At 41.3% G+C, this 21453-nt stretch overlaps 1 protein-coding gene across 1 annotated transcript in view; it reads left to right on the forward strand.

The window, feature by feature from the left end:
• The first annotated feature begins 4991 nt into the window (after positions 1 to 4991).
• neur (E3 ubiquitin-protein ligase neur) overlaps positions 4992 to 21453 on the forward strand; it is a 29366-nt gene continuing 12904 nt past the window's right edge. The window contains exon 1 of the mRNA XM_018542415.1: positions 4992 to 5382. Coding sequence (XP_018397917.1) covers positions 5082 to 5382 — 301 coding nt within the window. The 5' untranslated portion in view covers positions 4992 to 5081. The remainder of the gene's footprint in view (positions 5383 to 21453) is intronic.

A 21453-nucleotide genomic window follows, 5' to 3' on the forward strand; every position in this document is an offset into this window, starting at 1 on the left:
AAATGATTAAAACCATAAAATTTTTAATACATTTTATTATGTTATTTGACAAAATACACAATAAACATTTTATCAATTGAGATATCTTACTTTAATATCAGATTAGAGTAGTGTATAACGACTTTAATGTGCACTGAGTGCGCACTAGCTCTGCCAGTGAAATGCGCTATTAGAATAATAAAGAAGAGCATATTTTTTTGTCTTGAATATTAAATCCTATTTTCATGCTAAGTTTAGAGAGAGAGAGAGAGAGAGAGAGAGGAATGCCGAGTAAATTGTTCATTGTGTATTTCTCTGAGCGTTCTCCAAAACGTATCGCCGGTCGGATTTTAAGTTCCGTGAAGGCGGTGAGTGAGCTACCGAGGCGTGTTTCCGTTTCCTCGAGGCTATGGCCGGATTCGCGAGGCTTCACGTTCGCCTCCTCGCAGAGGGCACGTGAGCTACGTCGATTCACTGGCGTTGAAAATCTCTGAAATAAAGGAGAAAAAAGAAGTACTATACTTGCACACAAAAATACTTCATTTCGATAAATATCAAATTAAACGTTCAAAAAGATGTATTTAGTATTTTTGTCCAATTATTTAATTTTTAAAGGCGTAAATCTGTTTTTAAAATCTGTTTAAAAAATTGATAAAAACATAAAAATTTTACTAGATGTAGATCTGAAAATAATTTTATTCGACTATTAAAACTATTTTCAAATATACGGTATATCTTAACAATGTTTATTTTTAGATAATTTAACAAAACTATTATTTCCATGTTAAAAAAAATTTTGCGGCATTATACTCGCCAATTATGGTGACCTTTCCATCCAGTAAAAATTAATTCGCACAAATCTAGATTCTGCAGATTTTTACGATAAATGGCGACAAAAGACATATTTTCTTCCAAACGAGGGAAAAGTCAAGTCTCTGTTAAATTTTTTCCCGCAAGTATTTTCGGGAAAGAACTTTTCTTTGCGCTCGCATCCTGAAATGTGTCTATATGTATTTGCGGTCAACGAGGTGTATTATTATTATCATTGTATAGCGACGCAACGAAGAAAGGACGTGATCGCCTCGCGCGCGCGGTCACGCGTGCATATAAATAGCTGCATATGGGCCGCGTGCGTGCGTGCGCGCGCGTGTGCAAGTAACAATGCACGTCCGCGGGGATATAATGAGAGACGAGCGGGGAATTAATTGCGAGGTGGCGATGTAAGAAGCATACTTTCGGACGTGTCTGTGGCGTCTCGCAATTATTCTCTCTTATACGGAACTGCTGCGTTGTGTAATTAAATCGTTAAATCGCTCACGGGTATGAAAGGCTCGAGTACTTGTCGCGTTCATTAAAGAGAACTGTTTATCGCGTGTAATAGAAGAAATACAACCGGTCTATATTTTATTATTATCTCCGACGTATAATTACGTAAAATTATTGCAACGCGGAATGATTGTTTCCGTGTATTTGAAATAAACACTTCCGTATCTCGAGAAGCTTTCCGACACCCATCTATTGTTACATTATTGAATTTCGATGAATGAAGACGAACGAGCGGCGCCCCCGTTGCTACTGTCGCGCGCAATCGTTTATGCAAGAGAGGAGACGTCGAGTACAAATAGACGAAAAGGATGTGCGAAAGGAAGCCGTGGCCACGGTGCCGTGGGCATATTTCCCATCCGTATACGAGAGAGAGAATGCCGGCTCGTTTCCTACCTCCCGCCGTGAATGAAATGCCGGCGACATACCCACACAAGAGCGAGAGGAAATCCGCGCAGCGTGACAAACTCCTTTTCATTTCGAGAATCGCGGTCGAGCAGGTCGGTTTTGATTTGACTTTCGGCTACCGAGCGCATTCGCGCCTTCCAGAAAACAATAGTTACTTTCTATTTCCACGCAAGTATTCATACTGAGTCGAAAGTCACGTGAATATTCGATACTTAGATAATGACGTCACTATACTTGCTTCCTTGGTGACAAAGTTATCTTATATACGATGACACAAGTTCTGTAATCTCATTTTTATAGTGTCATACACGCTCTCGAGCTTGTGCAGATTGTATTGGTAAAAACTCAGTTGAATCTCACTTGTCAGAATGAAAAGGAACGTTCAACTGAGTTTGATGACGTCACAAATGAGAATTATCCGAGTGTGATGTAAAACGAACATTACGTTGCGTTCAGTAGTGACGTCGCGACTATCCCGTTAACTGTTGGAACAATGGTTGACAAAGTGATACGGTGTTGTCGAGGGTCATTGTTTCACGAACAGTTATATTTCTCTCTCCTTTTCGATCGCGGTTGCATAATTCTTTTGTAGACGCGAAATCGATAGGGCAGATAAAGGGGACGAAGGAATAAAGTAGCAGCGGTGTTTTTCCGTTACCGTCGCGTCGTAACGACACCGTAGGCACTTCGCAAGGGTGCATAATATTGCACATCGGATGCACCTTGCGCGAATGCCGCAACCTGTCGGCGAAATTTGAGTTATCGACGATGGGGTCTCTGTGAATACGAGTCATTTAGCGTCGTAACCGACATACAAAAGCAAACGGGGGGGAGAATTGCGAACAAGGTCATCGATACGAAGGGGTTGCGCCAACATGTATTAGCAAGTATTTTCATTGTAGTTATTCTTTTTCCTCTCCCTCCTTCATACTAATTGACTTTTATAGCGAATTTGCTTGGATGGATTAGTGCACATAAAATAAATTGTGTGTATGTAGCGCAAAGTATCTGATATAAATATAAAAACAAGTAATTAAACTGCAAAATCTTCAGTTACTGTTTAATAAAATACGTACCTTGTATTTCGAAGTATTTGCATTTTAATTTTACAACTAATATAGAGAACAGGGCAATGAGCCAATAAAATCGTTAAGGTCTTTTTAAATTAATCTAATATATATATTGCGAAGAAGGCGTCTAAGGTATGCTTCCACTACAATACCTTACTGATGAGTTCAGTAGTGGGAATTGGGACGAAACGCCATAATTACGTGATATTCTTCGCAATATATTAGATTAATTTAAAAAGCATTAACAATTTTATTGGCTCATTGCCCTGTTTCTCGATATTAGTTGTTTAAAAACATATTCAGCCTTTTCACAAACATTTTAATTTTACATTTAGATTAGATCAGTATACAACGACTTTAATGTACCTATAATTTTTGTCCAATGCTATGATATTAGTCTCGTTTATATTATTAAAGTTTCTATTATGTCGGAAATAAAAAGCATCGAATTTTCGCGAGTATCCGTTGTATCGATTGGCGAGACTTCGATTTCATCTCATCATCTCGATACAGATCCAATAACTCTCTCTCTCCCTTTACTTAGGCCGTAATGATGTTTCTTTTCGCGCGTAAGTCAATTCGGTGTCTCCTTCGCGCAAATTGAATTTCATCCGGCAGAAAAAGCCTAGCTCTTCTTTCTCGGAGAAGATCGCGCTCTTCTCTTTCGATATATTTTCTTCTATAATGCAACTGCCTTCAATTTAATCGTGATTAAAAATCCTCTCTTATACCGATAAATCATTTCTGCATCGTTTCTGAAAGTGCCCGCATGGAAATTAAATGAAATATCGGACGCAAGGGATTGAACAAATTTCGTGGTCTCCGCGCGTGACGGATTAAAGGGATATGGGTACCTGTATATAAAGTTTCTTCGTATGTGACGCCGTGTCGTGCCACGAATATCATTTTTCTTCCTTTTTTTATCTGTTATTATGTAATTTGTAGTTTGCGCGACGATCTTGGTCCGCGTCGTCATGGGATGAGAGGCGCATCTTGAATCCCATGGAAACACGATCTTGCTCTCGATACGCTTCGAGTTGCGCACATTTCCAAGTCGGGAAACCAAAACGGAGGCGTTGCAGGGCGTTCGTGAATTTATTAGTATTCGATTCGGTAGAAGTAATTTATCAAGTTAAAAAGAGTGACAGCTATTTCATTTTTTCACCTTTCAAGTTTCCAATCAAATGATAATACTCTTACGGTTGCGTAACTTAATTGGAGATTCGATTTGAGTTAGGTTTAAATCGACCTTTTATTTGAAAAACGCTTCTCAAATCACAATTTAATAAATCCGATTGGTTCAATCTTTGGTTCAAATCTAGCTCGCTTGAAATGAGAATCAATCATGAATCGATCTACAACTATGAATACACAAACCTTTTGATTAAATTATTACACGATCGGAGAGGTTCTTTCACTAATCATTTTCATTGTGAAACGACAGTTTCAGTCATTAGAACAGAATTGTATTCCTAGAATCTCACGGGAAAAGAGAATCGCGCGAACTAACTTTGACGGCCTAGTCTAGAGGTCGAAATTAATGGAGAGGAGTCGTAGTCCTCTCTGTTCCAGTCGCTTCGTATACCCCTAACTCTGGACGGCGATGTATTCCCGATCTCGTGCGTTGGGGTGGCCGGGTGCATCGCGGCCAGGTAAAGGGCAGCTGTCCACCAGGTGCCAGTCTACCCCCTCCATGCACCTCCACCTCCGGGAACGGTGGGGATCCGCCCGGTTTCATTGGATGCCGGCTCGCGCGCGTTGCGGCAATACTCTCGCGCTTCGCGACAGAAAACAGTCAGTCGTCCCAGGGCGCTCGACGGGGCACGCAGGCGATCTGCGATCTACGTGCTAGATCGCCCCATTCGTCGCCGTGACACGCGGTCTTGTTCGCAAGTCCCTTCCGTCTCTTTCGCAACGTCCACCCCGTTAAACCACGCATTAACCAAATAAACGACGCAGTTGGTCGGAACGGGAAAGGATTACGGAGTCACATTTAATTCTCATATCGGTCGTTTTCTCCATCAAATTTCCTTCACGTTGAGGGTCTTCGTTTAGGGTAGTTTCACGACTTTGACGACCGAGTATAGTGTTGTGAAAGAAAAGCTGAGGGAGTAAATCTTATCTTTGCGCGGTCAGTGTCCGAAAGTGCGATTCGCCAGTGAGAAAGCATCGAAAGTAGATTATTCGTATCTCGATTCCGCGACCGTTCGCTCCCCCCTATACTTATACTCCTGTCTTCAACCATACACCTGTAGTCGCGGTTTTTCGCGTCTGACTCGCGGGAGCAGTACGGCCACATTTATGGGGGTGTCCGGAGAGTGCGCGGTCAAGGGCAGCAAAAGCAGCCACCCCTGTCACTGCTGCTGCGGCAGTTCCAACGCGAGCGTGCAACAGTCGCAGCAGCAGGAGCAACAACCCTACGAGCCGTATCACCATCATCACCATCAGCACCATCATCATCACCATCATCATCACCATCACGGCAAGCACGCACCGCCAAGCGCGTCGCCGCAGCACAACAACAGCGGCGACAACAACATCCTGGCACCGTTGCGCAGCAAGATGAAAGTGCTCAAGAAGCTCAAGCGCAAGATGGGTCTAGGTGAGCCACACCTCCGTCGCTTCTTCATTGTCTCTGATGTTTTCCGGTCACTGCTCGGCCGATCATGCGACTAATCGATCGATCACAAACGTTATTCCGCGAGACTTGTCCGATTTTGCCGGTCAACGACATTCGAAAGACTTCCTTCATGAATGAAGTTTGACGGAACAAAGTTTATTCAATTCGTAGATTAACCAACGAGATGTTTGCGGATTCACCAATTTCTGATTTCATGTATCTGTCTATTTACAGAATATAATATTGTAGAATTTGATTGCGGAAAAGATTGACTTCCCCCATGTATACTTTCATTGATGATTTTATTGTAGAATGTTAGTTAGTGTATCATACTCCCAAGTTGTTACCGAAGCGATCTGCATTCAAATCGTTGTTGTAAAATTGAATTCATCGAGCGTCCCAATGAATATTTGCTGGAACTGAACGCGGTAAACTCTCGTCATCGAGGAATGAATCTCTAAACTCCAAAACGGCGGCAGAACGAGCGGGGAAACAATTTTGGCTTTTCCCTGCGGTTTGTCGGCGGTTTATCGCATCGCGAGTCCAATAATTGTTGAGGATGCATCTGCTGCCTCCCAACTTTTCGCCATATTTTGGAAGAAGTTTAATTATACGTATCCATTATTATTTAGGAAGGTATTTGTATCGAGTGGCGGTTTTTAACTGTAATAAAAAAGTAATATATGTTTTACATACTGACGGGAAAACTATTTAACTTGTGGATATAGAATGAAATGATTTCGAGGAAAGAATGAATTTTCAATTCAAAATTTGTTATTAATGTCGCATGTACTAGATTTGTGCAGAGAAATCTATTATGTATGAAAGAACGATTTTACTGAAATCTCTAAAAATTTAGCTAGTTACAAATCTGAAAATAATTTTGTTCAGATTATCAAAATCAGCGTTTATAGAACGCTCAAGCTGATTGTTAAGATATTAAAATTTATCACAGCATTGACATCAATGTTTAAGCATTCTATAAAATTATTTTGAAGATCTAAAACAAATTCATACACACATTTGCAGATTTATATCTAGCTAAATTTTTAGATACTTCTGCAAAATATTTCGTTTTGTGATCGATACTAAGTTGATGCGATACAGTAGAAGTTGATCGAAAAGTATTGGCTGCAAAGCGGCTTCAATTTCCTGCAACTGTCCTGATTTCAGAGTGTCGTCACGCTTGTTTTCATCGCGCATTCAATAAAAGCTCATTTTATGGCGAGCTTACGGTCTGAGCTGTGTTTCGTTGACCGACTTTTCCTTCAATGGACGAATCCGTTGAATTCCACAAGGAAGGCGTAGCACGAAGAGATATATCGCTTCTCATTGGCTTGAGCTCCTTCGCTTCGCTTCCAGCATCCCCCAGCGTTTTCATCAGACATCCTTGTTTTACGATTCAGTCTTTCGTGTCGACGATAGTTTCTCACAAAGAGACTACATGCACCTCAACCCCTTGCACGACTTTTGTTATCGCCTATTCTTTTCTTTATTTTTTGCATGTTCATCAAAATTTCGAGCATGATGATAGCGGAAGCAAAAGAAACATCGCCCTCGATTTAATTCGATTGATGTATTCGATCACAATATTTATTTCCATGACTTATATTTTTAAAAGAGATTAAATTGAAATCTATATTTAAATAATAATACAGAATAATAGAAAATCGAACTAATATTCTTAATTAATAATTCATGATTATATACATTTTTTATATAATTTATACATCTAATTAACAATATTAATATGTATATGGTAATGCTTGAAGGACATTCATATAATACTTTTTATACTATCACGATTCAAAGAAGAAGTTTTTGTTTGTGGTTACAATTCTTGTACATTCCGATGTAATCTGATGACCGAGATCTTTAAATGCTATTTCCCGGCGAGATAATACACAGTTCTTACTATATGAGACAAAGCGTCAGTTGTTGTCGATTGAAATCGAGGTTAAAGGTGACAAGTAGAATTTTACGGGTGGAATGGAGCGAAGTGGAGTGGCGTAAGGAAAAACAGTAGTTTTCCTTACGTGATAAATTTTATGTGTCAACGACGTTCCTCTACCATTTCTGGGGACCAACGCAATGCGAGCCCTTTGTGGGAGGGCTTTGAACCGTTGAAGATTTGTAAAAGGGATACGTGTATTACTGGGATACTTTATATATCAAAGGGGAATTGTTTTGAACTTGTTCTTGCGTAGTTGAATTATTTATTATTTATATCAAAACGTGATTAAGTTTATATAATTTTTTAAATCTGAATCTTAGCAAAAATTTTACATTGTACTTACACTTTTCGCGAAGTATAATCTGAATTAAATGAGTAAGAAACGACGTGCATGATGTTGCAGTTCTTCGCAATTATTTCGATCTCATCTTATTTATGATCACTGAAAAATAATTTTTTGTCAAGAATAACTTTTTTCTGACGCCATGATTGTTTTCGATCAATGCTTTCTCCATTTCTGCATAATCATGCATAAGAGAAGTAGCTTTTATCTCTATCTCTCTTTTCTCTTTCGATCAAAGGAGACTGGAGCAAACAACTCACGAAACTACCTTGAAATTTCCAAGTTATCTCGTTGGTTACTTTGCATGAAACATTTGGCTCAATTGATAAGCGTATTTCAACATTCTGCAGTATTCCGCTTTTGATATTTATTTTGTTATTGGAACATATAAACATTTTTACTTTGAGAGAAAGAGGAGGAGTAAGAAAAAAGAAACCAAAAAGAGAAATATTTCTAGCGGAATAGGATACTTTTTTATCGTCATCATCACGGAATGAGTGAAATGAAGAAAGTAAGTCATATTGTTTTTGGGATACTATTTGCTTCTCCTTCTTTTTTTGTTTTTTTTTCTTTGCGGCTTCATGAATCACTCGTTCCTCGATTGCAGAGATTCTCAGTCTGTTTACTTTCTCATCCGCGACTCCTTTTTTCTCTCTCAATAGCCGCGGATAAAGTACTTCTTTCCTTCTCGTATCTGTTATAACCAGTTTGTCTTACAGTTCCATCTCGTATTCTTCCTTTTTGCTCGTAATCGGGATATATTATGTTGTTCGATCATCGAAATGACGAGGAGAAAAGATTCTCAGAGGATTTTTTCTCGCGTGCGCGCGTTCAATCGTGCGATCGAGAAGTGCCGGTCATGACTATGGACTGAAGTTGATTTACCTGTTCGAGGAAAGGATCCTTTTCCCCTTTCCGATCTGAGTCACTGAAAACGATTGGTGACGCATTAAATTGCCGACCGTGACGAAACGTTATTGCAATGTAAATTGCATAATGCTGCGTGCATTCAAACAATGTATCACCTGCGTCGGATATGATTCAAGGAATCAGCGTTTCCCACAAGTTTCACTTTGTCATATTGAAATCTTGATCTTCGGTTATTAACATACTTTCTAATCTACAATAAATGTTTAAACCTTGATTTATCGATTTATTTAACATTCAATGAGAGAATTAATCAAAGTATATTTACGTCCTTGAAATCTGAAGTCTTTACGATTGAGTTTTCTCACTTATTCATTTTCTTACCTATTTATTAACTTAGTTACAACGTAACTTGATGAATAAATAATTTATTAAACACACGCGCATACAGTGCTGTTAAAGTAATTACTATCGTCTAGTCATAGATCTCTCATGGTATCTCCTCAATTACTTAGAAATAGAATGTCTTACGGTTTCTGCGTGTTTGACGAGTCCTCTTTCCGGAACAGGCGAGTTGTCTCGTAGAAGAAGATCCAGCCCAAGGAGCGATCACTGACCGTCCTCACTGACTCGACAACCTCGCACACCCACCCACCCACTTTCCGCTTCGCCATGTGACGTCAGAGAGAGCGAGCCGCGAACGGAACCCGTCTTTGTTCCCACAAGCGTTTCGCGAACCGGTTTTGCGGTTCATGATGCCGCGTAGTGTTCCTGTCAGCTGGTCGGGGACCGTTTAATCGGGGAATTCTCCACCTATTTTAAGGGTTCGCTGGCCGTGTCCTCAGAGGAGTCAGTCCTTTCTAAGAAGCGTTCATTCATCTTTTATTCCTGAATAAGGGCAGGAGCATAGATTCTTGCATAAAGTATAATGCATAAGCAAATGAATCAATAAAAGTCCTCCATTTCCTTCTTTTCTGAAATAAAAGACTCTCATTGGTTGATATTTTATGCTTTAAGCATTATGCATTAGGCAAAGATCTCCGGCTTTAACGCCTTTAAATTATAATGATAACACCGCACGGCATGCACTCTTGATAAGCGTATCAAAATTCATAACTGCAGCGCATTTACCAGCACATCCTTATCTCAACAGGATATATGCATGTAAATAAATAAATATATATGTAGTATATCTATATGTGTATATACAAACCGCAGGATGAGTTCAGTGAACTTCAACTGGATTATTATTATTTAACCGAAAACAGAGTATAGTTCTAAATATCACGTGAATTAGTGAATGTCGTACAAAGTTTTCGCCGAATACAATTATGTTATATATGAAGGCACCATTTTCTGAAACGCTGAAAAGTAACGTCAACATGATCACGTGTTTTCAAGTTGACATTGAAAGTTGAATTGGTGAAAAATTGACGCTAGACAGTGAAAATATATAAAAAAGAATGCAGTGTTGGATGCTTTTCGGCAAGAGACACGGATGACACAGTGACAATCATTATACATATTCTTACTGTTTTGTTAGTATCAAACAAAGATGAAATGATCATTGTGATATACTGTATCTTTCGCTGGAAAGTGTACTATTTGCTGACTGATTCGTGACGTTCTTCGGGAAGATAATTTCGACAGGGTATCGCCCGCAACATCCGGCTGGCGGCACATCGTGAGCGGAAGCGAGGGTATTCAAGGACGGAAGTCGACATCGATAATACAATGGAGCCGAGAGTTCCGTTTTCCTGGATCGAGTTCTCTCGGCGGACGACTTTTGTCCGAAGCCAAACGCGCCTCGCACGTCGATCAAGACGTTTCGCATTTCAGTTCTATATTTCATTAAGTTCTGAATAACAATTACAGACTTAGGCGTCGGAACAAGATCTTGTCGTTTTTTTTTTTTTTTTTTTGCGCGTGTCTGCTTCGCGCTCCTTTTGCGAAGGAGATTGTAATCTCGTGACGTGGACGTGGAAAGTGGACCTTTGCGGAAGCAAGGTGCGTGAACACCCCACGTGAGTACGCAGCGCGTGCACCGGAAGCGACTTCATAAGCAGACTCGCGCACCTATCTCGAGCAGTTCGGGCACGGCTGCGTGAAAATTCGTATAAGATCACCCTGCCGTGACGCGATTTGTTCTGAACCACATTCGTCTCGTCTTACGTGGCTGCGTATAACGTGACGTAATTGCAAAACATTTTCTGAATATTTAATTCTGCGCGATTTCTCGCGTAGCTCCAACGGCTAAAGTTGTGTTATTACAAACCTATCTTTCTTCATACGAATTAATTGTAACGAAGCTCTAAACATCTTTGTTTTGTCTACTACTCGCGTAAGACGATCTCTTTCGGTAAACATTTGTTTACGAATAGACGTGCCGTTGTGAACCCCTACTGATTCTCCTCCACTAGTCTAGTCGAAAAAAAATGGAGTAACTGTCAAACATCTGTCATCGGTCGAAGTGTTTCCAGAAGACGTATTCCAGAGTACGAGAAGGAGCTTTCATGAGTGCTTTCGAAGATACTCATTCGGCTAAGCTAAGGCTGCTGTTGCTATTAACGTAATGGATTCTCGAGTGATAAGCCAGATCGTGGACTTACATAAACTCCCGTCGACCAGAAAATATATCTCGTGACTCTGGAAACAGACGCAAAAACAAGCCGAGATTAGAATCCATTTGAATCTCTGAGATAACGAGTTAATTAGCCGTCGAATGTACAGCCCCGTTCAGTCTCAGGTTTCACGAGCGAATCTTTTTTCCGTTAATTAATTAGTATCGCGGCGAACATATTATTTCTCGCGAATTATGTGAGGCAGAAAAGCATTTAAGGCGGAATTAAATGTTCTGTTGAAATCGCAGTAATTCTTAAAATTTATTCGACGCAAATTGCCCGAGATGGAGGAGCACGGCGATGAGGGAGAGTTGTCAGTGCGATCTTTTTATGCATGTGCTATACATAAATCTCCTAACTACGCAGCGAAACGTCCTAATGACGCGTTCTCCTTCGCGTAATCCTGAATACGCCACGAGTTAATATGGCGAGCGCCCCTTGCCGAGATTTATCGCGATTGCCTTTTTAAGGCTTTCTTCTTCTCCATGGAAATGCTCTACTGCGCTCAAGTACATTCGTCGTGGTTTTCATGCTTTAACGGTGAGACAACGCCGTCGCGATCATTTCTTTTAATTCGATCGCATTTGTCTGGCTGCTTCTGGGCTTCTTTTCTTATTTCGATTTACGCGAGTCGTTGTTCGGAAAGTCCCTCTGAACTGTTCTCCCTCGGCACTCGGCACGTCCTCGATATTTTTTAATCGCTATAGAAACGAAACTGTAGTATGGAGTCGTCTGCGAGCGCCGCGATACGTCTGCTCGAAGGGTGCTAAAAATAGAGCCGTAACGAGCTCTAGGAACTTTGGCTTCAGAAGATAAGGACGAAAGTCGTATATAAAACGAAGGACACAGAAATCAAACGTAATATATATATACACAAGAACAGAGTCGCGTGTAAAGTATCGTTGCGGACATTTGTGCTTATTTGTTTTACTTATGCTCATTTGCAGCATAATGCAGATTAATTTTAATCTTGGTTCAATTTGCTCTTCATCTTTTTCTAATTCTAAAAGTTAGAAAAAGATTAACAGTATAAGTTAAACCGAGATTAAAGTTAATCTGCATTGGTGGAAACAGGCATTAGACTAGACTATTGTCTTTCCTTAATTTTTAATATACCGAAGACACGATGATTCATTTTTCTGATTGAAATTGTGGGTTTGGTTACATGCGACGCGATGGTTCTCTTAGCCCTCTGTCTGAAAGTGACTTTTTCGAGAGATGTTCCACGACGAAAGAGAAAGAGAGAAAGACAAGCCCCTAGAGCCCTTCACTCGCAATACACATATTACTCCTGGGAGTCGAGAGCCGCCTCTAGACTTTAATGGAACAAATGTTGCGAAACCACATCGTCGCCCTTCATGCCCTCGAGTCACTTCGAGGACTTCAGTACCGATGCAATTTCGATGATGATAGTATCACAGAGAATTTGTCGAGTACTTTTTAATCGAGTCTCTTTTATAATGATTCGATCCACGATAATCCGATGCAAATAAGAACTTTCCTCGGTAGTCGTCGTTGAAATCTTTTTTGAATCACAAGAATCCTCAAGCTCCTTGACTTGAAGTTCTTCGTTGCGATAATGATTCCAGTTTCAGATTGAAAGCGAAGGTCGGTTCTTGAAGGACGCCCTTACCGAATAATCGAGTCGATCGTTGGATTATGGACGTACGAATAACAGGAGTAGAAGTCCCCTTTATCATGAAACTTTCGCTGCGCTTTTACACTTGCCCTCGCCGGAAGTTGTCATTGATACACGTAATTTCTCGTTGATTGGGATAGAGGCAATACTTACCGCCCACGAACAAAACGTATCGCACCGAGGATCGTCGAATGGGAAAAAGAAGGGAGGGGAGGGTTACGGTGAAAAATCCACCGTGATCGACCGACCCACGCGCAATTCGCGCGGCGTGGCGCCTCAATGAGCGAGCCAATGTCTGAATGAACGACGAGATGATTTAATTGCCGAGTGTCAGAGTTCATCTCGACGACGTGACTGTCGTCTGACCACCAGCGCCTCTCATTCTCCACACCGCCCACCCGCGCCTACGCGAAATCGACCTAATCGCAGGAAGTTCGCGGCTGACCCCCGCGATTGAATTCAATTAGCAACGAGAAAAGTTCTCACAAGAATTTCTCTCGCGTTTAATTATATCCGAAATACTCAATGCACTCGCGAGAATGTAGGTATTGTTCCTCGGCACTCTGTGACTGTAATAATCGAGAATTATTGAGCCACCTTTCGCAGCTACATAATTAAATTAATGGACTTTGAGTAACCAATAATGAATATTTTAGTTAAATGCAATTTCGTTTTGCCGTGTGACGATGGCGAAATTAATTTATTTGTAATCGTCTTCCTCGAAACCACCCATGTGCTACATCGGCGATTTCGCGAAAGTACTATACTATAGTTTTACGTGATAAACCAAACCGTCGGCGTGTAAACCGCAGCGGGCTGCCGATGATAGAAACAACTGGCGTTTATCGGTACCACAGCCGTAAATTTCTACGACTTTTACTTTTGCTTTCCTCATCATGATTTACAATCTGCGAATTTCCGCCGCCGAAAACTTCACAACGCGTTCGCGATCCGAATTAAACGATAAACGACGCGCTATTATTGTATGTTTCTATCGTCAAATCCATTTGCATCTTGGTTTCTCAGGGCGTTTATGCAATCGCTGATGGTTGTGAGATCATCATAAGTAACGGACAGTTCTCAATCGGAAATTATAACTAGCCCTTTAACAACGACAGAGATTTCATTGTTAAATTTATAACGTCAAATTATATCTTTTTTGAGATTTTTATTTATTTATCTCTATAAGTTGTCGTTGCTCTCACTTCATAAATCGTTAATTTAACTAAAACAATGGAGATAAATAACTAAAAAAAAAAAGGAATTAAATTTAATTATTTGACTCAAATTTAGTTTATTATTTATTAACATACGCTAATACGAATATTATTTACTTTGAAATTAACTACAGAAATCGATTAATTTACATTTTGACACACATGGAACAAAATGTTATTTAACTCAAAGGATGGATTGCCACGATAGAGATTTGAATTAAAATATTTTGATAATATATATATGTTGGAATTTGTAAAACAAATCGAATTAGAAACACACATTATACGTGTTGACAGTTTGATGGTGTATGTTTTATAAGCTCCACGCTGTTCGCGATCGATGATTCACGCGAAAACAATCAATGAATTATAGAACAGTAATTATCGTCAGGAAGCAACGGCCGCTTTCCATCGAGGCCTTCTCTCATCGCAGATATCCGTGTACACGCTAATTTGCGTCTAATTTAATATGAACGGAATTCCGAAGGCGACGCCGATGATCGCGCTCTAACGAGCTTCTCCCACGCGTCGTTTTTGCCTTCCAGGCATTGTCTCAATTCCACGGAGAAAATCATCGATTTTCTCCTCGTACGTAGGAACTTGTGATTAGCCAGGATTTCACCGTAATGGCCCGTCGATACTCCATATAACGCCGTAATATTTAGAATCGAGACGAGGCATACGTCTTTCGCGCTCTTTTAATGGAGATCCAGAGCGTATAGTATCGTTTGAGGCGCACAAAAAGAAGAATCGTCCTGCTATGCTGGAAAGAGAACGGCGGTGGGTTTTCCGCTTCATCCGTCACGGTTGAGAGCCACGATGAACCATTCGACCTTTGATGTAAACCGAGAAAGTCCGCGGACGACGCCAACGAGAGCAACTGGATCGGATAAATTAAAGGCATTAAGGCCGTTGCTTTTAATCCTTTTGTCGACCAATTACGTCTGTTCCTGCGCAACTTGGAAATTGGTGTAACTCACCATCGCCGTACGAAGGTCGAAGAGACGTTAAAGAATGCGAAAGAGAAGAGCCAATCTTTTACGTGTGTTAACCATATTGGGTTTTTCTTTCGAACGACGGAATTTGCACGTGAATTCCCACGGACTTCGGTAGGTTTTATGTAGATATTTTTTGTGGAAGGGGAGGATCGAGCCGCGGAGGAAGGAAACGGGAAGGAAAGGTATATACGCGAGATCGTGCATGAGGGGAAGCCGATGACGGTGGCTTCCCTTCAGGATATTAAGGGCAGATGGACCGTGAAACTTATCGTCATAAGAGCATTATGCGATTAAGGGTTTGGTTTCTATCGAGTTATTCTCACACTCTAAAGTGTAATACGATATATCTATCGTTATACCTTTCTTTATTATTTTCTTTTCTTTCTGAGCGTTGCTTTAAAGAAATTCGGTGAATTTTGCATATATTTAGGAATTCAGTCGTCGTTTTCAGTCGGCGAGCTCAAAATCACTCGGAGCTTTTACACGAAGCCGCATATATAGCACCGTACCGAGCTTTGCATATCGCTATCAACCCCCTGACAACGGCCAGTCTGGCTGTGTCGGGGGCTGGGATCGATAGAGCTTCTATTGCGATATCACGTGCAAACCCCATGGGCGAGCATGGTGGCGACAGTGGTCGGGATGGTGGGGGTACTCTGCGTCGCGGAGCCACCCCCACATTTCTACGGAAATCCTGTATAAAAAAAAGGAGAGTACGTAGCCTGTTCAACTCTCTCGATTCGCGCGGCCAGACTTTGCAGTTTCATATACTTCCACGCTTCGACGCTCTTTTACTCTTGCTTTGAATTGAATACATTTTTCATCCTCTATACCGGTCTCTCGTTTACTCCGAGTTATTGATTTATACCGATAAAAGCTATTATTATTATAAGTTACAAAGTAATAATGGTAAATTCACACAGGTGAATCAATGTAAGTAATCTTAAGTTTTATTACCTTGAGTGTTGAGGGCAAATGCGAGTTTACTTGTTGCCTCACCTAATGTAATTATGCGATTATAAATTCTAAATAGTGATTAATAATGTTTCGGGCGCACACATACGTGATCGGTTGTAACCCCGTAATATTTGACACGATGTTCGAGTCACCCCTAATCGAGTATAATAACTCCCTACACAGCCGATCAAGTATGCTAATGTCTCGTGAAAATCGCCGAGCCGTGAAGCTCCATTTGGGGATACACGTGGATCCTTCGCTCGTCCGTATTTTCCCATCGCGCAAGCTTGCGCTTTTAGATTGTTTTGCTATAAAAAGGTATGTAGGTCGCTGCAATTCTCTCCTCGGGCTTTTAACGACATGCATGCATACGCGTAAGATCAGATATATACAGCTTCTCAGGATTATCGATCGGTTTTCAGGACGACCGGAGGGTGCCGGAATGCCCAAAAGCTTAGGGTCCTTTTGTGTTTTCCCCTCTCTCCGGTCCTTTTTTTTTAGATCTCGTTCTTTGGCTGACGAAGGGATGGAGGGGGGGTGGGGAGGGAGGGGGGAGGGGCGACGCCAATGCCAGTGCTGCTGCTGCTGGCTGGCTTTCGTCGGGCCAGGTGGTGCGCAACCGTTGCTACGGCATGCATCGCCATCCCCAAAGCCGTGTGTTCCGCTTCTGCGAGCAGCTGCAGCTGCGACATATACAGCGACGTCTGTGCGCGCGCGTTACGTGTCGCACTTCAGTCATCGGAGGGTCGAATTCGCGTGTATTAACGCTCGAGAAACGTCTACTACTATTTACATATTTATACTATAAGAGATGCGCGTCTCCGTGACGTTTCTTGAGCCGAGGCTTAATTAGCCTTTGAAGAGTTTATTTTTAATTGGCTCATATTATGCATTTTATATTACTCTGTACGGTAAACAGTTATTCGTAATTGCGAAGAAAACGAGATACGAAATGGCAAAATGATTATGGGAAAAGAAGAGGGAAAGAGAAATTTAATTTATGTGTCAATTTTTGAAAAATAAATTCTACGTTATAAATAAATGATTATTTACTGCGTTTGTATGAAATTGATTATTGAAGTACACATGATCATTAATTCGTTATCAGTTTTCCATTATTTGTGTGAATTCCTGAGTTTAACATCGACGTATATATAATAAAACTTGTTATCGTTGTATGCTACGCCTTGCACTAATATCGGTAAGATAAAACCGCGCCTTATCGCTGGCATCCGCAAGGTGAGATCCTCCAGATATATCCGCCTTTCCGTTTGAATGCCCGGCTGCCATGCACAGCTTGCCGAAGTATATGTGTATGTGCCACGTGTCCGTGTATTGACGGATCACACAGACACACGTAATGACAGCGGGGAGTTGGTCGGGGCAGCAACCAACGCAGCAGATGGGGAGTTTGCTTCTGCAAGCCAGTCGTTGTAGCGGCGTGGCTGAGGCTGCCCGCCTTTTCCCGACAACTCTTGGCTTGTAAATCCACTCGTGTTTTTCCTTTTATATCATTCTTTCTTCTCTCTTTTCGTTTTTCTTCCGATCCGGAAAATCGGGAGGGTGAGATCCGGAAGACAATGTGAGAACGTCGCGCGTGCCACCTTTCCCACCCTTCGCCTTCTTCCCTCAACCCCTCCTCCTCCCTTCGCCCCTCGAACACCATTCGCCGGATCTCTGGCGTTGATGAAGATCCCACGTTGAGAGTCGATCGATCACCTGGTTGTCTCAATCTGAGTGAGTACTCATCGATTTTCTTTGTCTCAAGCTAGCGACAAGTAAATTCTAACTCTTATCGTTACGTTTCTGCTATTCGCGAACAAAAGGTTCAATCATGGAAAAACGTTTGCTCTACATATATTATTTCATTTCTTTATTTCGTCATTTTGTACTCAATACAATTTTTTTTTAATTCAATATGATCTTTTTATAAAATTTTACACAAAAAGAATGTCAAGTTATCTCCTCTTCAGCGATTAATTCGCCAACTTCAGATTTCTGTTTTGCTATTGATATCGGAAAACTTCCTTGTCAAATAAAAGAAAAATATTTTTTTATGCAAATTTTTTTCACGTAAAATATATTTGTTTGATCGTTTTTGAAAATTGTCATTGTTTTGCATTCTAAGATCGAAGATGTCTTTGTCCTGCTCTAAGATCGAGATGTCTTTGTCTTGTCAACGATCAAGACGACCATTGACAGTCAATAGAGCCACCAGAGTGGCACGATTACGCCTGTCGGCACACGTTCTCGGTGAGTACAAAAACGTATCGTTCTCCTTCTCTCCGTCTTTCTCTCCCCAAACTTTGATCTCTCTCTTTCTCTCTTTGAACTCCCCTGCTAAGAATCAGCTGCCTTCACATCATTGAACCAACCTACACAATGTGCCGAATTTGAAAACTCTCCATTGTTATGTACAATAAATATTTAATTCAATCGACAACATTTAAAATATGATTCTGACATTTTTTTTTTTTTCAAGAAAATCGATGTAACGAAAATTAATTTTTACTTGTGAAAAACAACGCAACATTGATATCATTAACTTCAATGACTAATGTTTTCAATGTAGCTTAACTTTATTTACGGTTCAACTAATTCTTCATCTTTTTCTAGGTCTAAGAATTAGAGAAAGACGAAGAGTAAGTTGAATTGAGATTAAAATTAATTTATACATTGAGATGAAAATAGGCATAATTTGCAAGAAATTAATGTGAATTGTTGATTTGTGAAATTGTGACATCCACAATTAACGAAGTATTATTTCACGATGGCCACACATCGTGATTCGTGAATCATTTTCTCTGTTCAGTCGCTTATAACTCTTCGAAAGGCTTACGTCACGACGACTATCTGACCGTTGCGTTTCTCCAGTCTATTCGCTCGAACGAGCGCTTGCTTCCCTAGCTGGTTTGTGCTCGAAATTAGCGCTCAGGGCACGATTCCGGTTAACGAACGAGTGCGACGACACGCGTTTCTTTGTCGTACGAGGAAGCGGAATTTCATTAACGCAACCCCGCGCCTTCGTTGAGTCATCGTGACGATATGTTGCGGATCGTTTGCAGACCTGGTGATACAATCGGCAGTTTGCCTTCCTCTCTCTTTCTCTCGTCGTGTATTAGCAAACATGGCGTAAGGAACCTAATTTCAACTTAGGATTGTAACTGGGTCGACGACAACGGCAACGACCGCGTCTTCGAGGCGTCGGTCGTGTTGTTCCTTTTATTCGCGATACTCTACCGCACGAGTAACGCCTAAACCGTTAAGCACAATTACACCGCGCGATACCATATATCTCGCGGACTTTCTATCTAATTAAATACGAGTACGCCAACGGCTCTAACGCAACCCTGAATTATCCATTGCACTTGTTTCTCTGCTCATCGTGTTCATCTCGACTTTTCCCTGATTGCTTCGACCGCCTGCGCCTTGCCTTGTTTATAAATTGGCGATTCGCTGTACCACGTTAAATTCGCGCAAATCTAAATTGAATCTTGTTAATTCCTATATTGGATATATTATCGAATACATTGATTGAATTGGATGTTAAAGATTTTGTTGGCTTTAATTTTTATTTAACTTTTAAGTAGATATATGAGATGCTTCAAAACGCATTCCAAATTTATTTTTATAGATACCTATATTTTTTAATAGAATATATATATATATTGTGTATGTATATAGAATTAATTTATACTAATATGAATTGGAGCAATGTAGAAATAACGAATTTTAAGGTTTCTTTAAAATTCTAAGGTAATATTTTTTATTTTCCTGTTCCCCAGAACAAGGTTTTTGAAATAATTATGCGTGGGATGATCAAGCCACTCACTTTCTTAAAGGTTGAGACTGCAATTCAAATTGATATTAGCAAATATATTATTTTCGTTTTTTTTTTAAATTTAAATTGATAGGAATTCCAGAAGTTGCGTCACACATATGCTTGTCGATCGCAAGATTAGAGATTGCAAACAGATTCGAACCCCGGCGATCGCCCACATAAAACAACTCGAGTGTGGCTAAAACCGTTAATCTCGCGTCCACGGAGACGCTGTGCGGGAGAACCGGCCCAGTTTTCCCTTTCTTCACACCCCCGCGCGTAAGTCGCTCGCGGCGATCCCGCACGTGCGAAGCACGACAGATGTGACGCGAACTCCCGAGCTTGCGAGGGTTGAACGAAGGGTGCGATATCTTGTGACCCCCACCCTCTCTCGTTTAACTTCGTTAATCCGATTGTTCGTAGATGGGCCGTGGTGGCCACGTTAAAAGCACCGCGATGGGAATATACACTTGTCGTCGTGGGATTTCGTTACACCCCCGAGTCTAAGGAGCTTAAGAGTATTTCCAGTTGCGTTTGCACCAGACGGCCCACTTTAAGATCGCGAGATTCGCTTTCATAAAAATTCGTTAATAACGGCGCAGATCAAAGAGTGTGTGAGTCACGCTTCGTGTCGCCGCCATTCCTGGCCAAGTAATCGAGGATTAATAGAGTATACCAGGAAAGTCCGAGCGTTCACTGTGAACATTCGCAGGTCGCCTCTAAAAGCGGGTCATCGAGGATGAATGCTACGTCAAGGAAGAACTCTCTCGGATAAAGATCTCGGGCGTTCTTCCATCGAGCGTGTACCACAACTACGGCGCATACCAGCGCGGCGCGTTTCTGCCTCGGAAGCTGATCTTTATTCCATCCGTGGCGCGAGCCCAATTCCAGATAGAGAGAGAGAGAGAGAGGTCGCTTATGAGAAACGACACGTACATTCTTCCGCTGTTTTATTACGAAAGTATAAGCAGACAAAATGGCAGAACTTGGCATGTAATTACGAAAGAATCTTGTACAATCATCAGTCCAATGACGCTGACCGCGATAGAACGGTCTATTGTGCTACATCAAGCTAATCGCGCGAATATACGGCGTAACGTCACCGCATAATTCTTATCGCAATCTACATGATAGACCTGATAGACTCTTATCTCTATCGTCCCGTACATAGCATCGCTATGTACGATCGCGACGATTAGGGGGGCTCGTGGGGGCTTCGAGTTCGACGACCTTCACCGCCCCGTTACCTATCCGCTCCTAATCGCGATTCCGAATCGCGTGTAGATGGTAGCTTAATGTACCGATTGTTTACCGCGTGCTGCATCACGCGCACGCGAAGTGCTCTCCGTAATTACGTTAACCATGCGCGCCATCTCCGAGAGCTACCTCTTCTCCTTCGTATGTGGATGGTTACTTTTCTATCTCGCTCGTCTATCCCCATGCTTTCCCTCCCTCTTTGTCCCTCGTTCGCGCCTCAGGCTGTGTGTGCACGCGTTATTATTATTTCAGCATGACGAGAGACTCGCACATTGCCATCTTACGTAATACACGTGTGATGGTGGAGGGCAAGACAGAAAGAATGAGAGAGAGAGAGAGAGAGAGAGAGAGAGAGAGAGAGAGAGAGAGAGAGAGAGAGA

The sequence above is a fragment of the Cyphomyrmex costatus genome, unplaced genomic scaffold (assembly GCF_001594065.2).
Source record: "Cyphomyrmex costatus isolate MS0001 unplaced genomic scaffold, Ccosl1.0 scaffold330, whole genome shotgun sequence".
NCBI classification, from domain to species: Eukaryota; Metazoa; Arthropoda; class Insecta; order Hymenoptera; family Formicidae; genus Cyphomyrmex; species Cyphomyrmex costatus.